This window comes from Podarcis cretensis (genome assembly GCF_951804945.1).
Source record: "Podarcis cretensis genome assembly, chromosome: 2".
Lineage (NCBI taxonomy): Eukaryota > Metazoa > Chordata > Lepidosauria > Squamata > Lacertidae > Podarcis > Podarcis cretensis.
Genome location: NC_137171.1, coordinates 36,969,220 through 36,987,002, shown reverse-complemented (window position 1 = coordinate 36,987,002; position 17,783 = coordinate 36,969,220). Strand labels below are relative to the sequence as shown.

Below are 17,783 nucleotides of genomic sequence, written 5' to 3'. Positions count from 1 at the left end.
GCCCCCACATAGTCTGTGACATAACCACCACTGGGCATGATCTTTCTCTTTTGCCCTTCCCACACTCAGCCAGGGACATTAATCTTTTCTCTCACTGTTGCCTATTCCTGTTGTCTGAGAGCATCGAAACCAACTGTTTCCGACAAAAACAACCTTTGTCAAATAAGTGAGAATTTGACTGGCATGATTCAAGGCCTCCAAGCCTCACCTGCGCTCTGGGTGGTGGCATGGTGGAAGATGCAGCCGCTGTCTGATTTCGCCAAGGCAGCACGGGGCAAAACCACTCGACTTCGCTGAGGTAGATGAGGAACGAGCACTCTGTGCCGTCCACACCGAAGAATGCATAGCAGGGGTCAGACGTCCACCGTGCTCTCATCCACTGAAAGGCAAAGGGAGGGGTATTGGTTAGCTGAGCCTTTACACAAAGATGTAACCAACAGTGGAGCTTCTGAATGCAGCAAGTGATATCAAGGGATCATCAGATTAAGGCTTGGATTTACACTGAGAAGAGGCTAACATTTCTAGAGGCTGAGCTCGTTTCTTTGGACTTTATCAAGGGATATGATGCATGAGTATTGGCAAATTATTGGCTTAACTGGAAAAAGTTGTTACAAAGGTATTTATATGGCAGACAGAAATCCTGTTAAAGGAAAGAAATCAAAAGGATGCAGTGAAAAGACAGACTTTCAGACTAGGGAGGTGTAGTCAACAAAACAGCTCCGGAACTTTTTATTTGATTATTAAAAATTTTTTTATTAAAAACCACAGGTGGTTTACGGCATAAAAATACAAAAGGAGAACATTAAATACAAAACAAACAAAACCTCCTGTTGTGGGAGCTAATTTTGTTCAATAGAAACTGTGAAAACAATTCTGAGTAAGTAAAGAATAGGAAATTCTGGTAAGATTCTGGTGGCACCAATCTAAGGGACAAAATCATTGCCGAAAAGGATAAAGATCTGAAATATGTATATTTATTGATCTATTTGTAGAGCATACTATCATTAAAAAATACAGCAAGGCTGTATACATGTATGTGTAGGCTAATACACAATGGTATACCACACATTTTCTTCCCCTTATACTGTATATAAGTAAAATGACATGCAAAGCAGCCCTAAGAAAATGATTTAATAAACTTACTATATTATTATTATTATTATTATTATTATTATTATTATTATTATTATTATTATTATTATTATTATTATTATATTGCTCTATACCTGGAGGTATCAGGGCGGTTCACCTCTTTAAATAGAATAGAATTTTTATTACCCAGAAAACTCATCTAAAGCTTTTATCTAAAAATGGATAGGAGATCCTGCCAAGGAGCTTACATTTTATCCGTTAGCTTAGATCTCACAAAGCTTATTTTGCTTATCACTGAGGTCTGTTATCACTGATCAGCACAGGTTGTGGAGGAAATAAATAATATCACAGCACTTCAGATGAAATTTGCCAGAACAAAAGCAAGCTGGCTGATAAGTGTAGAAAATGCCTGATCCTTATCTGCAGTGGTTTTGCCCCATAGAGTGAAGCTAACACATGTATTCTTTCCCCCAAAAAAGCAGAGCTAGCCTCCCTCCTGATATTCTGGAAATGACTCCACTATGGAGGTTGTAGTCAAAAACTTTTGGAGGCCACCAGGTTCAGAAAGGCTTATATCTGTGCTAAAGAGAAATAAATTTAGCGAGGTTCTTTCGCAAGGTGATTTTGCATGCAAGGCAATAGCCCAGGCTTCCAGTTCTCCATGTAGATCTATCATCCTCCGTAATTGCTGGTGCCAGCCTCTTCCAAACTTAACTACACAAACGAAGCCACTCAGGAGACAGCCCTCCACTCCCGATATGTAAAACACACCAATCATCCAGACAGGAGATCGAATTACTGCCTCCAGCAATTAAATTACACTTAAAATTTAACCCCGCCATGGAAGAGGATGGGAGAAAATGACCGCTATGTAGCTGGGACAATCTGAGTAATGCAACGGTTGTGTCTTGTTAATCTGGCAGTTAATTTGTTTTGTCAAGTAGCTGGTTGAGGGGCATGCAGGCTGAAATAACAGCTGAAGGGGTGCAGTGGGGGGAATGACTTCATGTTAATCTTACTGTTAAGCTAAACGGGTCGGTGCAGATACAGAGCGGCACACAATTGCACCGCCCAATCAAATGCCCGAGTTGTGTTCAAGTCAAGGCAATGTGCTGCTCTAAGCAGAATGTGGTACTCAAAACCAGCATCCGGTTACAACACTTTGCTTGTTCCCCAGGGCAGAGATAACGCTTGAGATTAAAAACAAGCAAGACAATAAATCCATTGGTGCTTCCTTTGCATTTTGTTGCATATGAATAATTAACAGAGATATAAATGCTACATTAGTCCATGAATCATGCAAGGAAGGGCAACCTAGTTGCTCAGACTTCACACAAAGAAGGTGTGCATCCCCCCCCTCTCTCTCAGTGAATATTTCATAGAATCGTAGAGTTGGAAGGGGCCCCAAGGGTCATCTAGTCCAACCCCCTGCAATGCAGAAATCTCAGCTAAAGCATCCATGGCAGATGGCCATCCAACCTCTGCTTAAAAGCCTCCAAAGAAGGAGAGTCCACAACACCTCTCATGTCTCTAGACTAGAGTCAAGCTCAACAAGGTCTTCTTTCCCTGAATTTAGGGCTTTCCAAAAATGTTTGATCTGAAAAGAGACACACCCTGGCCACTTCATGTAAGAAAAGCACAATCTACTCATCCACCTCAAAAAATCTGGTCACTTGAAACTAATGAAATTCTACCCACCCTACCTTTTTTTGGGGGGGGGGTATCTTCATTTTGCCCTCACCCTCCTCCTTCAAATGACCAACATGAAATCTCTGAGAAGGTTCAGCACAGTACTAATTGACACATTAGGGCTATGGTTGCAGCTGTAGTGCATAAATTACCCCATAGGGAGGTCTTCCTCAAGCTGGTGCCCTTCAGATGCTGCTGGACTCCAACTCCCATCAGCCCAGCCACCATGGCCAATAGTCAGGGATGATGGGAGTTGAATCTCACCATCTCAATTGGGAAGAGCACTGTTGCAATCAGGTCCTGCTTGTGGGCTTCCCAGTACCAATCAGATCCCTGTATGAGAAGAGGATTCTAGACTAGGTGGGCCTTGATCTTCCTCTGCTCTTATCTGTTGGTGGAGCAATATATAAAATCTAGGGGAATAAAAAGGTAATGGTAAAGGACCTCTGACAGTTAAGTCCAGTCACGAACGACTCTGGGGTTGTGACGCTCATCTCGCTTTACTGGCCGAGGGAGCCCACCTTTGTCCGCAGACAGTTTTTCCGGGTCATGTGGCTAGCATGACTAAGCCGCTTCTGGCAAAACCAGAACAGTGCACAGAAAGACCGTTTACCTTCCCGCCAGAGCGGTACCTTTTTATCTACTTGCACTTTGATGTGCTTTCGAACTGCTAGGTTGGCAGGAGCTGGGACCGAACAACGGGAGCTCACCCTGTCGCGGGGATTCGAACCACCGATTTTCAGATCGGCAAGTCCTAGGCTCAGTGGTTGAGACCACAGCACCACTCACGTCCCTTAAAGTTCAGAGTTGACCTCCAGGGCCATATCCAGCCCTCCACACTAAGTGGGGCTGCCACATTTCCAGGTAGGCTTCAGAGAAATGAAGTTATTTCAATGGCTTCTTAGTGTCCAAAAAGCAAGCATTAAATAAGAACAGTTATTTTTAAGTTTGCAAGCTTCTGCCTGCTTATAATGAGTACAGTCTCTTGTTGCAATAAACAGTAACTGCCTTAAGTTGTCCCTTACCCTCTCTGAGCACCACATTCACAGCCATACAGTAGCTAAAGGGGGACTTCAGGACTGATTAAGCATAGTAAGGGAGACATGGATCTTGAAAAGTCCACCCTGAGCCAGCGGGGTACTTGACTGGGCAGCAGAGCTGGACAGGTCAGGTGGGTGTTGTCAGTTTGGAGCAGAATCACTTGAGGGCAGGCGGCACCAGCTGCTCCTGATTTGTTCTCAACAAGAAATCTCCCTCATCTAAGGAATAAGATACAATTTTGTTGTATCACTAAACCAAGAAGTCAGTGTTTGCGTGCTTGAATTTTACTGAGGTGGAACAAATTCTTATTCTTGGTGGGGCAGGGCACCCACTGGTCCAACTCTAGCTCATGGAAAACTTGACTTAACTATCGCTGTTCATTTCCCCAGGTGATCTCTGAAACACTAAAAGTAAAGTAAAGGTAATGGGACCCCTGACCATTAGGTCCAGTCGTGGACGACTCTGGGGTTGTGTACTCATCTCGCTTTATTGGCCAAGGGAGCTGGCGTTTGTCCGCAGACAGCTTCCAGGTCATGTGGCCAGCATGACTAAGCCGCTTCTGGCAAACCAGAGCAGCACACAGAAGCGCTGTTTACCTTCCTGCCAGAGTGGAACCTATTTATCTACTTGCACTTTGATGTGCTTTCAAACTGCTAGGTTGGCAGGAGCAGGGACCGAACAATGGGAGCTCACCCCATTGCGAAGATTTGAACCGCCGACCTTCTGATCAGCAAGTCCTAGGCTTTGTGGTTTAACCCACAGTGCCACCCGTGTCCCTCTGAAACACTACCCATGCCTTTTATATCCCACTTGTATTCCTTTCTAATTTGGGGGGGAAAGAAAAATGCATTGAAAAGATGTTTTCTCACATCGTAATAATTTGGTTTTACTGCTGCAGTGCTTGCTGGAACAGTGTGTGAACAAAAAAGATTCCATCTTCTTTTAACTGTCATCCAAATAGACACATTGCTTTCATTTCTACCTTTTTTTCTGTTCAGAGCACAAATCTGAATCTACTTTACTCACCTCCACTTTCCCAGAGCAGTCAGGGTACTTGGGATCCCTGGGTACCTCACACTGGTCCCGTCTGCCTTCTATCGCTGTTGAGTACAAACACACATGGGAGTGGTTAGTTCGGAGCTCAGATTCTGGTACCAAGGGGAGCTTGCTAAGAATACCAGCTATCTTTTCTTTTCTGTTTTGAAGGAATAGTGTAGTGCTCACATTATTCAATCTGGGCTCCAGTTCCATGAACCTGGGTCCTGTCTCTCCTCCCTCTGTCCCACAAAACACCCCATCTTAGATCCTATCCAGGCACCAGAATCCAAGGATTGGCAATCCCAACCTTCCCTAAACAACATTATGTGCGAACAGCCTCCTATTCTAGCAAATCAGGAACTCACCTTTAGACTGACTGCTTAAATGCTGGCACATGCAGAAAGTCAAGACTATTTCTCATGGCATTTTTTTCTACAGTATTTATCATTAGCTTTGATGTTAGGGTTAACGTTGTGCATGGTTAGCAATGAGACACCTTTTTATTAAATTGCTAATTTATATGCCACTTCCTATTTCAACAGAAGTCTCTAAGCAGTTTACAAAAAGCAATCAATATAGGAAAGACAATATGAATTCCTCATTCAAAACCGAACAATGATTACTAATACTAATAATTCCACATTTTAAGTAACACAGTTAAATAAATATCACTAAACAATGTACATAACTAAAATGACCAAGAACCACGAAAGAAAATGACACATTAAGCATCAAAATATATCACGGTCCATCAAAATGCCACAGAATTGCAATATATCATCACAAAAAACTCATATTGTTGTCATCTGCCTGTCTCAAGCCAAACTGCTGGAGAATCACAGGGCATGTTATGGCTGCAGAGACCAGTAACTTATAACTGCTGACTCCTGCATTGTTTTTGCTGCATTAGCAGCACTCAAGTAACCTCTCCGGAGTGCAAGCCTGAACAGTGTGCATGAAGGTCCTGAGCCGCTCACACAACCAGACCTCCTGCCTCAGCCTCACGGATGGGCTCCAAAGGAAAGCAGAGCAATACATTGGGTACCAGCTTGGCTGCAGGAGTTGCTGGAAGGAGGCATACAAGGCACCACCCAACCATTTTAGGGACTCCACTCCGGATTTGCATAGGGTTTACTCCTTAGCCTTTTCTTCTCCCAAACATGTCCCACAAGACAGTAGGTACAGATTTTTCCTCAAGGTTTACTCCCAAAGCCATTCTTACAAACGATTATAGCCGCAAGGCAGCAGGTGTTTAGGTTCAGAGTTTTCCGTTTCCTAGAAGGGCTATGTTCCCATATTGATGAGCCTCATTTAGCCCTCTCGTATATATTGCAACAACAACAACAACAACTCAGCAGTTGGGAAGGGAAGTTCAGGGATATTTTTTAAAAATAGTTTTATAAGTTGTGTGTCTGTTTCTCAATTTGATCCTTTTACATGGTTTTTTATGTTTTGTGGTATTTTATGCATTGTTATTTGCTGTTATTTTTATTGATTGTAGATTGGTAATTCTTTATTGTGGTTGATAAGTGTAAACTGTTTAATTATTATTTGTTGATGTTTAATTTTACTGTTTACTATTAGATACTGATGTATTGTTGAATGTTGCTTTGTTTGATATAAGTTGTCTATTTTAGTTATTGCGGCTTTTATATTGGATCAGATCGTTACTATTAATGTTTGGTGTTTTATTATGTTTTTATATGTTGTTCATAACCTAACCAAGGAATGATGACATTGGAAGGGGGCAGTTGGGAAAAACCAAAACATATATATGCTACACTTCAATTTCCTATGATAATGAAAGCAAAATGGAAGTAAAAAAAAAGTGTTTCTTGGCGTGGCTCTATTGTATGGTCTTACATTTCTTCTCAGATTACAGCGCATGCTAATGGTTGGCCAGCATTTTGCCTCCAGTCAATGCCCCCCCCCAATTGTGCCTAATGACGCATGTGCGTGACTCTAAAGGAGCACATGAAAGCCCTTCAAAATACAGACATTTTCAAATTGCGGCAGAAAATTGTGCAGGCAATCAGTCAAGTGCAGAACCATCTAATGAGACAAACAATAGCAACACCTACAGGCACAAAGGCCTTTCAGAGAAACTCAGAAGTAAAGCATGGAGTTCTGTCTTTGAAATAAACACCCAAACACCATGCCCAACAGTTCGAGTAAAAACTTGCTTACTCGTGTTTTAACCCCCAGGAACCAGAAGGCCATTATTCATCTTCAGGCTGTATATCCACAACATCCCTGTGGGACAGGGGTATCCATTCCCCAGTGAACAACGTTCTAGAGACCATTGTATCGGTGGTGTACAGACCAGTGAATGGACCAAGTGTACAGGCAGCAACAACAAAGGAAGGAACAGCAGAACCAGGAGGCTCCAGGGGTTGGCAGAGGAACCCTGAGTTAGGGTTGGGCTTTAACAGTTGTGCAACGATGCTGACCCCTGGTGCCAGATGGCCTGGAGTTTTTAAAAAAGGTAGCTGCTACTGCCTAGGCACTTAATCTGTAGCACTGGCCAAGCCCAGTTTGGGATAATAATCCATTATTCATACATGGGGAAAGCTAAAAGGAGCTGGCCAGTGAGGGTGCTATAAACTATTTATAACATGCTCCATTTGTTTTCAAGAACAAATTGCAGAAGCCTAGGCAATTATTCATGCCCTTAAAGTTAAACAAAGTCCTTTGGTACCCCAATTCTTCATTAGGAACCATAGCTGCAGATTAAAGACAAACATTAAACATTGATATTAGAACAGGAACAGGCAATATTTTATTGACTCCCTTGGACCTCTTTGGGTGTCAGGGAGAGAGGTGGCAGAAAAAGCCATTTGGCACATTGAGCCACAGCTGGACAAAGAAAGATGAGCAAGAGAGTCAATATTTAATACTTTAGGGTCACAGCAGGAGAGCACAGTGAGACAACCGGTCATAAAATGCTCTTGTATCTGCCACATTAATCATCATAATGAAATCCATTTGCAATTTCAAAAGATTTAGTCTTTGATCCAGGAAGGCAAAAGCTTCATTTTCAACATGGGTGTTGTCCACACTTCAGCTTCCTATTGCATCATCCTACAGAATGTTCAGCAGCAAATATTACACAGTATCAGGAGGAGGTAAAACATTTTTATTTTATCTACAGGGCTGACCCACCGATAAGGCAAGGTAAGGCAACTGCCTTGGGAGGCAGAATCCACAGGGGCAGCAGATCTGGCCTCCAAAAAATGCATTGCCTGCTGCCATCGCCACTGCAATGGCAGCAACAGCTGCAGCACACTCCTTGGAGGCTGGATTTGCCGCCTCCTTGGCAGCCAAAACACATTTACAGCAGCCTTTTGGTGAAGAGAAGGTTTTGCTGGTCGCCTACCACCTTTGTTCCCAGTGTAGATCTTTAGTTCCCCTTTATTCCCAATGTAGATCGACACTCACCCCTTCTTCCCTGGCCGGAAACAGGGAATTTTGTGCTTCACCTCAGGGGCCAAACTGTTTTGGGCCAGATCTGTTTATATAGCACCCTTAATGTGCCCGGCACTTTACAACTAAAAGACAGGTCCCTGCCCTGAGGAGCCTACATAGGGCAGGCAGTCGAGCTGAGGGTGGAGGACCTGTGGCCCTCTGAATGTTGTTGAACTTCAGCTGCCATCTTCCTTGACCACTGGTGACTATTGCTGGCTTGGGATAAAGGGAGTTGGAGTCAACAAGAACTGGAGGGCTACAGGTCACCCATCCCTGCAATAGGGGATAGAAGGAAGATGGAGACAATGGCAAATGAGAAATTATCCTTTCATGAACTTAGGCCTTGTTTAAACATGGTAAAACAGAATGCCCCCCGCAAAAAAAATGGACAAGAGAAAATCTCTAAGAATTATGCTGTGGGAAGGAAATGCTGTGACGACTCAAGAAGATGCAGACAAGGATTTGAGTTGTACAGCACTGCATTGCAAGTGGGTCAATTGAAATAGGTGAGAGATTTTATCCAACACTATTTATTCATAAGGCAGGTGAATAAGCAAGAGAGGTATTTAATACTTTTCAGTTTGATGACAATGCAAATAATAAATGGCCATGTCTGGATTTGAAATATTGAATCTGAAGCACACTCAGAAGAAATATTAAGCATGAAAGGTGCAGATTCTTTATTAGAACTCGGAATGAAAGAGAAAGCACGGATAGTGGATGAAATAGTGATTGCTTTCAAGCTGTTGGCACAAACTTGTGCATTTGGGGAGCTGAGTGAATCACTAAAAACTGCATAGTGTGTGGCATGAGATCAGGCAGGCAGAGATCCAGGTTTGCATGAGAGATTGGTTTAGTCCTTGAGCATGCCTTTGATATGACACACAGAGCATCAGAAGTGGCTACAAAGCAACTGAGAGGACTAGCGGGGGGGGGGGGGCACAGCTTAAAACAAGCGGCCGCCCTACAGTCCAAAGATATCGGTAAGAAGGTGAGGCAGCCAGCCTCAGAGCAAAAGTTGCACCCACTTACAAAAAACTTTCAAAAGAAGGAGTCCTGGGGGTAACAGTGTGAGCTACAAGTGCATCATCAGACAGTATTTGTAAAACATTCAAAGCACTGCAAGTTGAACCGTTTAATCATTAAAAACACCAGATTTTCTTTTTAACACCCCACCCCAAAATATTTCTTGCATTCAGTAAATGCAATCAGAATTGCTAGTATATCTATATAAGAAGAAAGTGACTCAGCTGGAATTCCAGGCAGTATATTACTGAGTCTAAGACCATGAATACATTTTTTTAAAGGTACGGAAGGTTTCATTTGTAGGCTGAACAGAAATCAACCAAGTGACTGTCCAAGAAGTTGAACAGGAATGGAGAACCTGGTGCTTCCGGACAGATGTTGTTGGAGGACAACTCCCAGCATTCCTGATGGTTGGCTGTTCTGACACGGGCTGAGAGGAGCTGCAGTCCAACATCTGGGGGGGGGGCACCAGCTCCCTACTGCTGACGTAAATGAAGGTAAGACACATTGTTAATAGAGAAAACCTAATACTATACTAAGGGACATGGGTGGTGCTGTGGGTTAAACCACAGAGCCTAGGACTTGCCAATCAGAAGGTCGGCAGTTCGAATCCCCGCGACGGGGTGAGCTCCCGTTGCTCGGTCCCTGCTCCTGCCAACCTAGCAGTTCGAAAACACACCAGTGCAACTAGATAAATAGGTAGTGCTCCGGCAGGAAGGTAAATGGCATTTCCGTGTGCTGCTCTGGTTCACCAGAAGCGGCTTAGTCATGCTGGCCACATGACCCGGAAGCTATACACCGGCTCCCTTGGCCAGTAAAGCAAGATGAGTACTGCAACCCCAGAGTCGGCCACGACTGGACCTAATGGTCAGGGGCCCGTTTACCTTTAATGCTAAACTAGGCACTGGACAAAACTAAGGGGAGAGGAAATGGCAACGCCCCTAAAGGACCAAGAAAGGAAGAGACATTTTCAATGATGTCTCTCAGGCGGCAGTCAGGGTGGCCATGCTATGGGACTTCACAGAGACCACTTAAAGAACTTTGAATTTTAGTAGTGTAAATGTTTAAAAAGTGAGCACCCATTTTTAACTTGCCTCCAGTGCTAGTTTCATGTGTGTGTGCGTGTGCAAATGAAGCTCTGGTGTAAGGCCCAGCTTGTGACTATTGCTAGTCCTCTGGCTTGACAACCCATAGGCTAATAACGGAGCTCTGTAGCCATTCTACGACAATTGCCCAATTCCGTGTCAGCTTCCAACTTATTTAATTTTTAAAAAGCAAGGCATGGCAAACAAGAATGGCAGACTCTATGGGAATCTTTGCCCCTAAGTAAAATCATAGCATCATTAAAGTTAGCTTCAAAACCCATCCTGCAGCAGGAGAAAGCGGAGAGTTGTGAGCAATGGGGAAGATGGGAAACAAACACAAAAAGGTGGATAAATCAAGCTTTCAAAGGAGAGGTTTACAGGTCCTTGTGGGATTCAAGGCAAGCATTTTTAATGGTGTCTGTTGGGGATTATTTTCTTTGGTGGATTAGTAGGAAACAAACACATCATTGTTGCATGATTAAAATGATTTCCTCAGTAATCCCCTTCTTAGCACATTAACCCACTGGAAAAGAGGGTGGGTGTTAGTTGTGTCACACGCCAAGAAGGGGTGTTGAAGTGGGAAGTGCAGACAAGCGCCCCCACAATGGATGTGCGCTGCCATAGGAACACATTTCTTCCCTGCAGTGTGCTGCTACTGCTGCTGACTTAGGTACCAGAGTTGCAGTTCTCTGACTGTTAGCTTTCCTGCTAATGATGTATGGTGTGCTCAGCTCACCAAGTGCTTTGCAGACATTAACTCTTCCTTTCCCGAAGAGTCATGTGAGGCCAGCATTAAAGAGTTCTTCTCTCTCCCCACACCCTCCCCAACTCCTTCCCTAAGCTGCCTAAGAGAACTGAATCTGCAAATCCCAATGAATCAGTTTCACCTGTTTTTAACGATGTGGTAGGAAGAAAGATGAGGAGAGGTACAGCTCACTTCTTGTAGTGCAGGAGAGGGGCAGCAGTGGAACGATGCCATCGGTTGTTTATCTTATGATGTATGAGGGGAAATAAATGGCCGGGAGCACTTTTAGAGAAAGCCGCTAGAGAGAATGCTACCAAGACAGGGACATGGGCAGAAACCTAACCCTCCCAGCCCTGCATGTGACAAACACGGTATCTGAGGGTGCTTGCTTTCCGCAGCAGGAATGGTCAGGTGCACTTTGCTTGTGCATTTGGAAAACACAACAAATCCCAGGTCTCAAACAATTACCTACAAATGTAATGAAGATACCAAGTCTCAAAACACTGCCTACAAATGTGCGTGAAGCCCAATGACCCATTTTAGGCTGGTCATTTCGGCATTGCCAGAAAAGAGGAAACACACCACCAAGAAAGGTAGACAAAAGGGATAGAGGTTTGCATATGCTGACTTTATATGTCTTCGTGAAAATTTAGAAATAATTGCTATAATTTAAAGGGAAACACCATACATCTCGCCATAATGGGGGAGACTGTGGCCAGGTGACCTATGTGCTACCAAAAGTATTAACTGTTGATGGGCAATTTTGAGGCCCCTGTTTTCCCTTCTTTAAACAGGACTGAACTGGGCAGGACTTCTGCTGGAGCTTGCTTTCCCCTCCTTCCTCCCATTCCTTTTTCCTCATGTTCCATGTCTTCTCAGAATGTGAGCCTGTGGGAAGGGACTTTCTACTGCTTTTTTCTTGGTTAAATGCTGAGGCACAAACACCACATAGGTGCTGACTCTTAGGGGCCAAGGCAGTTTTCCCAATGTAATTTTTGAGGGAGCCGGGCACCCTCAATTTTCAGAGAGTGTTTGGCTCCACCCCTGGCTCCTCACAATGTCGTGTACGTGATGTCCGGACATCACAATAAGCTGGAGAAGCTGGCATCCCTGAAACACCACAAACAAATAACTATAAAGCCTCACTTTGACAGACTTTCAAGCAGAGGACTGGGCCATGTAAATTTTGACACATGATCAGCTAAACTGTTTAGATGATGGGCAGGGGATGTTTAACCCTTTTCTGTCCATGTTATGCTCCCTAGCTTCCTGTTAGGATCAGAGCAGAACCAGACAATGCCTCTTCCTCTGTGAAGGAACCTTTTGCCGGACGTAGCATATATCAAGGGCAATCAATCAGAGACTGACAAACCTTTTGAGGCTGCATGCATACTGTACCTTTAAAGCACATTTGAAGCACATGTAGCCCCCCTCAAAGAACTCTGGGCACTGTAGATTAAGTCATAGAGTTTTGGGGAACCATAACTCTGTGAGGGCTTAACTACAATGACAAGATGGTTTCTGTTTGGTGAGAGACACTTTTGTCATAGACATCTTGCAGATGGATGGTGACGGGAGAGAGGGATGGTGGGTATTGTTCTTTCATTCTATTGCCTAGCATAATTGAAAGTGGAGACAATATATGTACCTCTCTCTGCTTATCTGTTTGCTTTGGGACACAAAAAACCTTAAAACACACACACACACACATAGTGACAAGAATTATTTGAAGGGAAAGAATATGTTTCAAATGTCCTTTAAAGTGTGTACAAAGCTCCCATTCTAGAAGGAGCCCTGCTCACAGAAATTTCAGATTTGATGGGCAGAATTTCAACTTCAGTCCTGCCCAACTTTTTCCAGGGTGGAGCCAAATGGCTTTGTCCATTTCTGTTCTCAATTTCAGACATATCGGAATAAAGGATGTTAGAAGCAGGCTGAGGATGAAAGGAAAAGATTCTGAGGTCATGTGCAAGTTGCCCTGAATCTACTGGGCTGCCTCTGATCCCTATGGTACAGACATATGTCATGTTTCACATCCATACAGCTGATTGAGAACAGCAGTGGATGAGGCCAGCCTGTGCAATCTGCACAGCTGGCTTCCTGTGATGTCCCAAGGATAAAGGTATCTATCTTTAGTCCCAAATCACATTCTGCACATTTGTTTTGAAAGAAATGTCATCATGCTTTTTAGGCCAATTTGCCAAATACCGTGGATCACTAAGCAGTCAGTGGTGTCTCCACTTAATACTGAATACTGTATAGTATTCTTTACCAGGGCAAAGTAGACCACACATTAAGAGGCTTATTTATATGCCCACATGCCAATTTCCTCTGCAAAAAAGACAGCACCACAAACAAAAATTCACCTAAAGGCTAACAAGGAGCATGACTGAAAGGTTTGGTTTACACTTATATGTACCCCAGGGGTTACGGAAGAGTTATTGGTACTATTAAAATTACGATAGACCGCTGAGGAAGACTAAAACAGTCAAATGCATATGGTTATCAGTTATGCATAAATACGTGTTATGAAGGAAGTTACTCATACTGATTACCCTGAGAAGGCCACCAGTGGTTGTTTGTTTTATATGCTGGGGGGGGGGGTGCAGAGAGAGAGAGAGAAGGAGAGAAAGAATTGCATTTGTTATCCATAGTTCATTGGGGTTTTCACATTATTGCAATAGAACAGTACAGTGGTACCTCAGGTTACATACGCTTCAGGTTACAGACTCCGCTAACCCAGAAATAGTGCTTCAGGTTAAGAACTTTGCTTCAGGATGAGAACAGAAATCGTGCTTGGGTGGTGAGGCAGCAGCAGGAGGCCCCATTAGCTAAAGTGGTGCTTCAGGTTAAGAACAGTTTCAGGTTAAGAACGGACCTCCGGAACGAATTAAGTACTTAACCCGAGGTACCACTGTACAGTCCCCGACTTGCCCTCCCCTCTCCCAGCTTCCCTTCCTCCAATCTTATTCCTCTCTCTCCACCCCCCCCCCAGCTACAGCATTTTCATCTCTGACATTCAGTGAGTTAGCATGTTATATGGTGCTCATGATTGCATGCTCAGATAAGGAGATAAGGGTTGGGATAAATGAGTGTCTGCTCTTGTCACAGATTAAGATCTATTAAGTTATGGAAGTTTCCATCACTGCAACATGCCTCCCACTTTTTCCAGTTGTGCAAGAGTTCCAAAAATACACTCCAAATCCCTGGGAAGCTTGGCTTTTTATCTAGTTCACAGAGTAGAAGTTTCCCATGGGCTGCTAGTTACAGGTGGTCTTTCACCCCATTTTCTGTGCCTGGAGAAGGGCAGACTTTCCAGTGTTGAGCAATTATTCATTTTGCTGCCAGATGGCTGAGTGGAACCATCCTTCTTGTCCTCTTGATAATCCCCCACCTGGCAGGTATGTAGCCGATTATTGTGCGGATTTATTTTGGAGTGGCTTATAGGTTGCTGCTTTTAATCTGTGTAGTTATACAATGTATATTCTGGATTAAGTGTTTGCATAACTTCAAGCTCTGCATTTGTTCGCATTTTGTTCATCTCAACTTGTTGTTTTGTACTTTCCCGTTGGGCTTGATTTCGTTTTGGCTTCTTTCATTGACATGCAATTGCATTGTGCAAAGAGCCACAGCTTACTGGTTGGACAGTAGGGCTGCCGTAATAAAGGACGCTGCATGCCTAAATACACCAGGCAGGAGAAACATTAGCATGCATTGGCATAACTCAGAATCCTCCAGCAGGTATCTCCACACACTACTCCATTTGCACTCCACATACCTTTGCCTTTACTCCTTATAGTAGGAGTGGGATTTTCTCTAAGTACTCTTCTCTAGATCAGTTCCCTGCCCCTTTGTTCTAGATAAACTCTTTATCTGCATTTCCAGTCCTTGGGCTTCTTCTAGTCCTTGTGGGTCTTCTCATCAATCAGACACAGGCAAACTCAGCCCTCCAGATGTTTTGTGACTACAACTCCCATCACCCCTAGCTAACAGGACCAGTCAAGGATGATGGGAGTTGTAGTCCCAAAACATCTGGAGGGCCGAGTTTGCCTACGCCTGGACTAGACTGTTCCACTCCTGATTGCCCCATCCCTACATCAGCTTCACTCCTCTTCCTATCATCTCCTTCCCAGTGTCCCACACCTCATTTCCATTTCTGCAATTATGCCATATGTTTAGTTAGGGACCTAAAGGAACATGCAGCCTCTGCTTGGGGAAACCTTGTACTGCTCTGCTAGCCCCCCGCTTCCCACAACTGACCACCCAAGTAGTTCCACAAGCATCTCCCACCAAAGAAACTTTTTTCTCTCCCTCCCTCTTTTCTCATACACTATCCACATTCTATTTTTCTTTTCCGGCTCTTACTTCTATATTTCTATTGCCCTCATTCTGCCAAGAGCCAGGCTTCTCCCAGCCAACCCTGTTTAATTCTAACCTCCAGCATCAAACTGGCTAACTTCACTGCATGTCTGCTTGGCTTCTATTGCCCTTTCCTTCACTGGATTTGGTGTGGGTTAAACCACAGAGCCCAGGACTTGCCGATCAGAAGGTGGGCGGTTCGAATCCCTGTGACGGGGTGAGCTCCCGTTGTTTGGTCCCTGCTCCTGCCAACCTAGCAGTTCGAAAGCACATCAAAGTGCAAGTAGGTGCCGCTCCAGTGGGAAGGTAAATGGCATTTCCGTGCACTGCTCTGGTTCTCCAGAAGCGGCGTAGTCATGCTGGCCACATGCCCCGGAAGCTGTATACAGGCTCCCTCGGCCTATAGAGCGAGATGAGCGCTGCAACCCCAGAGTCGGCTACGATTGGACCTAATGGTCAGGGGTCCCTTTACCTTTACCTTTACCTTTACCCTGCTATCTCTGTTGTCCCAGCTATCCTCTCCTTTCATTTAACCCACACATTGCTAGTCCAATTGAATGTAATGGCCTGCATAGCGATCAATATTTCTCTCTCTTGTAATAAATCAAATATTCCTCAATTCTAAGCCCTGGTTTCTTGCCAGATTGCTAATTCCCCCTGGTCTAAGTGAAACAAACTGTAACTTGTACACATGTATGTGAGTACATGCATACAATGGCACCCAGTAACATTTCGATAAAAATATATAAGCAGATGTCACACTCTCGGATCATCTTTTTTGGTGAGCCTGCTGGTTTTCTTACATTTTCCGTTTAGGAGGCTGTTGCGAAGAATCTGATCCACCTTCATTGCAATGTCCGAGACGTTCTGAGCAATCGCCTGGATCCTCTCCATCAAGCCAACTGCTGGATGGTACCTGAAGAGTACGTGAAAAAGAGATATAAACTTTGATTCATTCTTGTCAGGCATCCAGACTTGTCAGAAAGAAGGAAGAGGTCCCTCTGTCCCAAAACAACAGTGCTTTGAAATTGCAGAGCCAATCGCCAAAGACAGCCATTCTGGCAGCAAGAGGGATGTCATGGGAGAGAATGATGGACAAAAACTCCCACAGCACTTCCTCAAAGCATCTGCAACAAGAGCCTTAAACTGAGGGAACAGCAGAACTGTGCCAAAGGCAAAGACTGAAACACACACACACACACACACACACACGTGCCCCCTTTCTGGAATCTGATCTGATCTTCTATAAGGGCTGTTGTGTAATGTGTTATCATCTTTGAAGCTCCCTTGAGGGGGCTCTATTGGAGGCCCTTATACACCCAGTAGATTGCTGTGGTCCGTGGGAATGTTTCTCTTGCAAGTACCAGAGATCTCAGAAGCTTGCTGCACAGTAACTTAGAGCAGAGCTTTCAGTGTGGCTGCCCCGATCTATAAAATAGGATTCCTGTCAAATTATGACAGGCACCCACTATCTGCCCTTTCCACAAACATGTGGAGACATTTTTGTTCCTATAGGTTTTCCCAGTGGGTCTTTCCCATGAGTGTCCACTTGGTAGGGTTTTGTTTTAAATACAGTTGTTTTTTGGGTGTTTTTAACAGTTTTCAATTATATTCTAAGTAAATCAGTTTGAGATTGTTTAGAAAGCAATTAATAAATCAGTGGTGGTGATGATGATATTTAAATAACTAAAACCCCTGTTTGCCTCTGTAATGTATGAAATGGCCCCACTTGCGCCACCCCCATCCCCCCAAAAAGGTTAAGGAGAGTTGACTCTCTCTGAAATTGAAGCTTTTTCTTACAGCGTAGGTTCAGCAGGTCGGATGTGCATTACAGATGCCATGTATATAAACTCAGCTATAAAAGACAACTAGTGTAGGCATGTCTTCTGTCTGGGAACTGAAGCTCTTGCATTATGATTTTTGTAATTAAAAACCACCAACCTTACTTTAACTTCCAAGGACATTACCTTGCCAAGAGTTTCTTAGTCATTTTAGGAATATAAACTAAGGAGTGAAATTACACCTGCCAAGTTTTTAAACTGCCAAAAAACAACAACCCACAACCATTTGCGGCAGTATCAAAAGGCATCTGCATGGAGGAAGCTTGGACAGATCCACTACTGGTATAATCAATTGGCAAAGAGCCATTGCTATAAAGAAGGGGCCAGCATAGCTTCCACTACCTCATTCTACTGCAGGGATATGGAAACATTTATCAGGCTGTGGGTCACATTGCTATCTGG

General features: G+C 43.9%; 1 protein-coding gene across 1 annotated transcript in view; it reads right to left on the bottom strand.

Moving 5' to 3' along the window:
• MGAT5B (alpha-1,6-mannosylglycoprotein 6-beta-N-acetylglucosaminyltransferase B) overlaps positions 1-17,783 on the bottom strand; it is a 174,201-nt gene that overhangs the window by 62,976 nt on the left and 93,442 nt on the right. The window contains exons 4-6 of the mRNA XM_079965995.1: positions 16,344-16,456; positions 4,849-4,922; positions 209-379 (exon numbers count right to left, since the gene is read on the bottom strand). Coding sequence (XP_079822121.1) covers positions 209-379; positions 4,849-4,922; positions 16,344-16,456 — 358 coding nt within the window. The remainder of the gene's footprint in view (positions 1-208; positions 380-4,848; positions 4,923-16,343; positions 16,457-17,783) is intronic.